We start from the raw sequence: 7695 nt of genomic DNA, 5'->3' as shown, positions 1-7695 counted from the left end.
GGTAGAAGCAGAGACCCAAACAAATGATCTGTTCCAAGTCACACAGGGGGCAAACAGCACGTGCCAGAGGCAGATTTTGGATTCATTTCCATCCCAAATGGGATGTGGAGTTCATCCCATTTTCCCATTTTCCTAACTTCAAAGACACGGATAACAGGAATAGAGTTGGTTTCAAAGTCCCCTCTCAGGAAGTTTACTCTAGATCAGGAGAAAGCAAGCCTCAAGCCAAATCCAGCCACCACCTGTTTTGTAAATAAAGTTGTCCTGGAACCCAATTAGCTTGTGGGTTTGCAGATTGGCTGGGCTTCCCCACTGGCTCAGTGGGGAAAAATCTGTCTGCCAATGCAGGAGACACGGGTTTGATCCCTGAGTCGGGAAGGTCCCCTGGAGTAGGAAACGGCAACCCACTCCAGTATGCTTGCCTGAAGAATCCCATGGTCAGAGGAGCCTGGTGGGCTATAGACCATGTGGTCATAAAGAGTCAGACACGACTTAGTGACTGCACACACGCACATATTACAGATTGTCTAAGATTGCTTTTCAACTATGACAGTCAAGTTGAGCAATAATGACGTATGGCCCCAGAAACCCTAAAATGTTTGCTATCTGATCTTTGTCTGACAGAGTATTTGCCAGCCCCTGGTCCAAAGTCCAGCAAGGCTGTCCCTCTTTCAAAGAACACAAAATGGCCTGAGTCTCTGACGTGCACCGGGAACCCTGCCACTTGGCTTCTTACTAGAGGGGGACATTTCTATTCACATTTGGTTTTTCAAAGCCTCAGGATACCTGTCGGGCAGATGAGGGGCTTGGGTTTTCATTGTGCCCTTCTTCCCAGGAACTGGGTGAAGGGGAAATAGAAATCTCGATTTTGGGGAAATTGCACAGAGGAAAAGGGGAGGGAATGGGTTACGACATCCCATTGCGACACTCTGCAGGGTTGAAAGTGACAACAGCAAGGTTTCTCGTTTTGGAAATGTGCAGGCGTTTCCGTTCATTTTCGTGGGACAGGCGGCCGCAGCCTGGCTGGGTGAGCGACTATTTTCTTTATAAGCAGCTCCTCTGGGTCTGAAATGGCAGTCTCCTATCGCCTCGAGGTCACAGGATGGACATCTACATCTACGGTTACCTAATCTGTCTCCTCCTCTTCCTGTTCCATTCAGAAACAGCCTGCCACCCCTTGGGAAAGAGACCCTGCGAGATGCAAGCCTTCAGGTAAGGCTGATCCCAAGGAAGTGGGGCTGGAGGGATAGAAAAGCATCACAGGACACAGCCATCTGGGGCTGCCCTGGGTTTGGACTTGAAAGTGAAGCAAAGTGAAGTGAAGTCGCTCAGTCGTGTCTGACTCTTTGCGACCCCATGGACTGTAGCCTACCAGGTTCCTCCGTCCATGGGATTTTTCCAAGCAAGAATACTGGAGTGGGTTGCCATTTCCTTCTCCAGGAGATCTTCCCAACCCAGGGATTGAACCCGGGTCTCCCACATTGTAGGCAGATGCTTTACCGTCTGAGCCATTAGGCTTCCCTTAATAATTAAGGTTGGGCTTCCCTGGTGGCTCAGAGGTTAAAGCGTCTGCCCACAATGCAGGAGACCTGGGTCCGATCCCTGGGTCAGGAAGATCCCCTGGAGAAGGAAATGGCAACCCACTCCAGTATTCTTGCTTGGAAAATCCCATGGAGGGAGGAGGCTGGTGGGCTACAGTCCACAGGGTCGCAAAGAGTTGGACATGACTGAGTGACTTCACTTTCACTTTCACAATAATTAAGGTTAGGATTAGCTGCCTAAGGTTAGCTAACTAAGGTTGGCTGCCACATCAGTGATCTTCGGCACTTGCATTTAAAAATTCCCAAGTTCCCAGTCTGGAACTCTGGACTGTGTCCTGTCCACAGTACCCATCACTGCTTCTTTGTGCAGAGTTTCTCTCTCCTGAGGCTACAGGCTGGGACTCTGCATGCCTGTGTGGGTCCCAGAGAAGCCCCTCCCCTTCCCAGGGGTCTGCCTCGACCTCCTCCCATTGGTGGGATCTTCAGAAGTTACCACTGGAGACCCCTAGAAAGGAACGTTTAATCCCTTCAGATGGAATTCAACTCATCCAGGAGCTAAGAATAGTCATGAAAGGTCAAATGCTCATTCCAGCCAAGAACTTTACAGTTTGACTGACCCCCTCTCGCTGAGAGCTTTTCAAGGTCACCTGATGAGATGGGTATTGCCAGCCCCCTTTCACAGGTGAGGAGATGAGGCACAGGTCCAAGGTCATGCTGGGGGATAGAGGCAGCAGGGAGTGAAGTGTCCACGTCCTGGCTGGGGCCCTGTTACTCCATCTCACAGCTACAAGCCCTGCTCTCAGCCAGAGAGGCCCTTCACCAGGGAGCCAGAAATAGGCCACAGGGTGAATTGGAAGGGAAGCTGACTTGCCAATAGAGAACAGACTTTGGGGACAAGTCTTCATGGTCTAAGGCTTGCTTGCAAGTTAGCTGCAATGGGGCCTGACCCTTGAAGCTTCTAGCTCTGTGCTGTGGGGGACACTAATCTCAGATGACTCTTTAGATTTACATTTAAATTCATAAACATACAAGAAAATAAAAAATTTGGGACTTTCCCTAGCGGTTCAGTGGTTAAGACTCTGTGCTTCAATGCAAGGGGTGCAGGTCAGGGAACTAAGATCCCACATGCTGCGTGACAAAAAAAAAAAAAAAAAAAAATTAGAAAATATGCGGATCCTCAATCACACCACATTTCAAGAGCTCAATAGCTGCATGTCTCAATAGCTGCAAGTGATTGATGGCTACCATATTGGATGGTGCAGACAAAGAACATGTCTACACCCAGGAAGTTTATTAATGGTCTTAATCTAGAGTCTGCTTTGCTGAAGTAGGAGGTGGATGCTTGGGAAGCTGAGGATGAGGAACAAGGTGATAAGAGGGGTAGAAGGTAGGCACATGGCCTACCAGATCTGGGATTTGGATCTGTCTCTTAACCAGTGTTGACCTCAGTCTTCACATCTATGCTATGGGTGTGTTTAATTCCACACCCTTGGGAGAAAACTGAATATACTCTGGGGAATACAGAAAAGGGGCTGGGCACACAGCAGCTGTCCACTATAGCTGGGTCCTTCTGTTTTTCAGGATCTGGGATGTCAACCAGAAGATCTTCTACCTGAGGAATAACCAATTAGTTGCTGGATACTTGCAAGGGCCAAATACTAAATTAGAAGGTGAGTGGTGGCCAGGAAGGTCAATGCTGAGTGGGCACCGGTCACTTTGCCCAGGGATCTGCAGCATTGTGGCTTGACCCTGGGAATTTTAGCTACCATGTCTTAATCCCTGTTGGTTCTTTGTGGCCACGTTTGAAGCTAGGGAGGCGTGGCCACTGAAGGACACATATGAGGGGAGCCTCAAGAAGATAGAGAGGGCAGAGCCTAGTTTGAGAGCCACCACCTATGGACACCATGATTCCCAGGCAACAAATGGGAGGGCAGGGCCCAGAAGCAAGATCAGCCCTTTTCTTCCTCCAGTGCCTAGGAAGCCCATGTTTCTGTGTGTTCAAACTCTCACTCCCACCTAAAACTAACACACCATCCACAGGCTGGCTTATATCCCTTAATCTTGGACACCACATTGATTGAGTCATGTTCCAGATCCATATCAACCTGGATGAATTTGAACAAGGTTTACTCATTCTGTTCCTTGGTTTTCCGCTTAGTAAGAGAAGGGCAATTGGATGATAGGATATGAGTTTCTTCCAGCACTCTCTCTAGGATGTTTTCACGTCCTTGTTGGCTGGTTTGGTATTGTAGAATAGCATGATCGCCATTCTTATTCTTTGCCCTTTCTTCACTCTAAAAGAGCATGAGACGCACTTTTCCTGTCCTCTGATAACTCTCTGAATAAGGAGGTTAAAGCACAAAGAAACTGAGGTCTTCACTCCCAATGAGTGCATGGAGACCACCAAGGGAAAAAATGGGCTCAAACACACCCAGGCTTCTGTGGACCAAGCCGTGGGGCCCCACTCATGATCTTGTGTACTGGGCCCCATGGGCAGCACACCTGTGGACCTAGAGCACAATGGTCCTGGGGAAGGGGGTGTGCGCATGTGCTCAGTCATGTCTGACTCTTATGACCCCATAGACTGTAGCTCACCATGCTTCTCTGTCCATGGGATTTTCCAGGCAAGAATACTGGAGTGGGTTGCCATTTGCTCCTCCAGGGGATCTTCCCAACCCAGGGATAAAACCCTTGTCTCTTGCGTTACTGCATTGGCAGGTGGATTCTTTACCACTGAGCCATCTGGGAAGCCCAGGGAAAGAAGGGAAGGGTGGCAATCACCTGGAGCAAAATTGAGGTGCCTTGGTCCTTGAGGAGTAGCTAGATAGTGTGCTTGGTTTGATCTTCTGTTTGGATCCTGACCAAGAAGATGGGGCCTCACTGTCCTTCTGACCTTGGGGTTTTAATCTGCTTGTTTTTTTAGTTGCTAAGTTGTATTTGACTCTTTCACAACCCCATGGATGCTAGCTTGCCAGATTCCTCTGTCTGTGGATTGTCTAGGCGAGAATATTGGAGTGGGTTGCCATTTCTTTCTCCAGGGGATCTTCCCGAAGTGGGCATCAAACCCTTGTCTCCTGCATTGCAGAAGTATTCTTTACCACTGAGCCACAAGGGAAGCCCAGGATTTTAGTTAGGGGGCAGAAAATTCCCCAGGGAGAGTCCAGCCTGCTGTGTCTTCTCCATCTCTGCCTCCTCTTCTCTACAATCTGAACTTCCCCTTTGTTCTTCCCCAGAGAAGATAGATGTGGTACCCATCGAACCCCATACTATGTTCCTGGGGATCCATGGGGGGAAGCTGTGCCTGGCCTGCGTCAAATCTGGAGATGAGATCAAGCTCAAGTTAGAGGTAAGGACCTGCCTCAGACAACTACCACCCCCAAACTCAGTGGCTTAAAACAAGCACAGTGTGTCCTTTCTCATGATTCTGGGGGTCGACTAGGATCAGCTGGGTAGATCTGTGCTCCATGGTGTAGCTGAGTTCCCTCCTGCAGGCACATCCAGCAGGGAGCTTGGCTGGGGCTCATCCTCCAGGTTTTCCTTCCACACAGTCTCACTGATTTCAGTTGTCAGCTTGAGCTTCCTTACAGCATGGCGGTTGGTTTCCAAAAGGGATAACTCCAAAAAGGCAAGCCTTAGTGTGCAAACACTTGTTAAACTTTTGTTTGTATCATACCATTAATGTCCAATTAACTAAAGCTTGCCACATGGCTAAGTCTAGCCTCAATGAGAGAGGGGATTACCAGGATGAGGACACCAGGAGGCATGGCTCCTTTGGGGACCTCAGTCTCTGTGTGTCACTCTCTTGCCCAAGGACCACTAACCCACTTGGACTTGCCCTCTTCCAGTAAAGCCAACCTTTGGGACCATTCTTTTCCAGCCCTTATCTACTCAGATCCATGAGTTGGCATCCCCTCCAGGGCTTTGTGCGCCTGTGCAACATTAATGGGCTATCAGCCCTGGAAAAAGAGAGCTTTCTATCAGGGGACTGTTGGACAAAATCTTAACCCAAATGAAAGTGGCTGTAACTGTGGCATTGTCCTTTCTGTCCACTAGTGAACAGACACTTTAGTGGCAAGTGACTGCCTGCTTTGTGTGGAGTAGCAATGACCAGGATATTGTCAATAATATGGACTGCCATACCCTGCCCAGCTGCTGCACTCTCAGAGGTGCGGATACGACACCACCTGTGTCCAGCCTCCACAGGCCTTGGCCTCTGTTGATGGTACCATGTGTTTGCCAAACGTATTGACCTAAGGCTACAGTGGTCAGATGTCCCCAAATCAAAGTGCAAGCATGGGACAACCTCCTTGCGTCAGGCTGTCCTGAGACCCAAGACACTTTTGCCAGGCCAGCATTTTCCCAGCACTTATTCTGGGCAGCCAGATGGCAAGGTGGGCTGCAAGGACCTCTCTGCTCCTCTGCCCTCACTTGCTTTTTCTTGACTTCCAGGCTGTGAACATCACTGACTTGAGCCAGAACAGGGAGCAGGACAAGCGCTTCGCCTTCATCCGCTCCGACAATGGCCCCACCACCAGCTTTGAGTCGGCTGCCTGCCCCGGCTGGTTCCTCTGCACATCGCTGGAGGCTGACCAGCCAGTGGGCTTCACCAATAAGCCCACAGAGGCCATCAAGGTCACCAAGTTCTACTTCCAGCAGGACTAGTCATGGTGCTCAGCCTTTCCTGTCCCCAGTCCCAGCACATCCATGACTCCAGAGATGCCTGTCCACCCTGCTCAGGGTCTCCCAGGTGTTGTGGGGCTCAGCAGGGTGGCCTTGACTTGGGGGACCTTCAGAAGGAGGTACAAGAGCCCTGGGAACAAGACCCCGTCTCCAACCTCCTCCGCTCAACCAGCCTCCCTCCACAAGGTCTTTCTAAAGTGCAGATGGAACCCCAGCCCTACTCAAAGCCCTCAGGGTGGCCTGTGCTTCCAGAGTAAAGTCCACACCCTGTGGCCAGCTCCACTTCCGCCTCCTTTCTCACCCCAGGCCCCAAGGCGCTCACTTCCCTCCCCCTAAGCGGCTTCCATTTCTTGTTTTGCAAAGTGGTGCTACTCCAGGGGCAAGATTTTTAGGGTCTGTAGCAAAATAGGAAATAAGGATTTCCTGGTATCTTTTTCTTTTAAAAAAAAATTCTTAATATCTTTTTGGTAAATTAAACCAACTTTGAAAGAGAGTCTTTTATTTGGAAATGATGTCCTTTCTGGAAGGGAGTAGAATATTAAGACAGTCCCATGTTTAGGAAGTGATGTTGAAAGGAGGTGATAGCATTTCCTTTTTTATCTCATATTTTTGTGATGCCCTAACCTGTACCTGGGTTGGGAAGATCCCCTGGAGAAGGGAATGGCAGCCGACTCCACTTTTCTTGTCTGGAAATTTCCATGGACAGAGGAGCCTGAAGGGCTATAGTCCATGTGGTCGCAAAGAGTTGGATATGACTGAGCAATTAACGCTTTCACTTTTCAACCTGTAACAATGAAAAGTTAGCAAATGCGTTGGTCACCTAGTTTTTGTCTTTTTCTGGAATGTTCCTGGAAGTCTAGACCCTCTGGCCCAGGCCCTGAGCATGCCCTCCACTCCAGACCTCCTGCAGCTGCCTGTAGTGCTGTCCACTCCCCCACCCTCTCATCAAAAGTCCCCCAGCTCCCAAGATGCCACACAAATGTGGCTTCTCCTGACCTCCTGGGAGGAATGAATCGCTCCTGGACTATTTTAGCACTTCTAAGTCCCTGAGACTTGTTTGGAAGATGTGCCCCTGTCTGTCTCCTCACCAGCCTGTGAGCCCCTGGGAGCAGCGACTGTGACCTTCCCCGTCTCAGGTCCCCCCTGGGCCTGAGCATACAGCCTGGCCTCAGCGGTGCTCAGTGAATGTGTGTTGTATGTGTTGAGTGGAAAGTGTCCTGTTCTCTGTGACTTAAGCTTTGTTTTATGATAAAAACTTGAAAACTCATCTACTTTGCTGGCTGTGTCTATGGCCTTGCCGGGCTTGGGGCAAAGAGAACTAGAAGTGGGGGTGGGGCAGGGACAGGTCTTTTAAACCCCTGGGGTGGGCCTGGCTACCTCTCCTGAGTCCCTTTCTCCTGGGGTCTCACTCTCTTTGAAGAACAAAAGAGCAGATCTCTCTGCTAGAAGGTTGCAGCACCGTTATCCACAATAG

The 7695-nt window shown here is 49.8% G+C and overlaps 1 protein-coding gene across 2 annotated transcripts; it reads left to right on the top strand.

Moving 5' to 3' along the window:
• The first annotated feature begins 934 nt into the window (after window positions 1-934).
• On the top strand, window positions 935-7492 carry IL1RN (interleukin 1 receptor antagonist). Of its 2 annotated transcripts, XM_061155318.1 has the most exons (5): window positions 935-1027; window positions 1161-1212; window positions 3123-3211; window positions 4775-4887; window positions 5991-7492. In XM_061155318.1, exons 2-5 carry the CDS (start codon window positions 1199-1201, stop codon window positions 6201-6203), a joined length of 429 nt encoding a protein of 142 aa, XP_061011301.1. In that variant the 5' UTR covers window positions 935-1027; window positions 1161-1198; the 3' UTR covers window positions 6204-7492. The 2 variants fall into 2 exon arrangements, with proteins under 2 accessions (XP_061011301.1, XP_061011300.1); XM_061155317.1 differs by lacking the exon at window positions 935-1027 and having other exon boundaries at window positions 1034-1212.
• The last annotated feature ends 203 nt before the right edge of the window (window positions 7493-7695 follow it).

Source organism: Dama dama, chromosome 11, assembly GCF_033118175.1.
Source record: "Dama dama isolate Ldn47 chromosome 11, ASM3311817v1, whole genome shotgun sequence".
In the NCBI taxonomy this organism is placed as follows: Eukaryota; Metazoa; Chordata; class Mammalia; order Artiodactyla; family Cervidae; genus Dama; species Dama dama.
The sequence above is the reverse complement of the archived record's forward strand: the minus strand, read 5'-3'. Positions and strand labels throughout refer to the sequence as shown.

Excerpts from the sequence above, each read along its gene's own strand:
- IL1RN (XM_061155317.1), top strand. The coding sequence starts at position 1,103 with ATGGACATCTACATCTACGGTTACCTAATCTGTCTCCTCCTCTTCCTG. Across the intron at positions 1,213-3,122 it reads TGCGAGATGCAAGCCTTCAG|GATCTGGGATGTCAACCAGA; the intron begins GTAAGGCTGATC and ends TCTGTTTTTCAG. Across the intron at positions 3,212-4,774 it reads GCCAAATACTAAATTAGAAG|AGAAGATAGATGTGGTACCC; the intron begins GTGAGTGGTGGC and ends GTTCTTCCCCAG.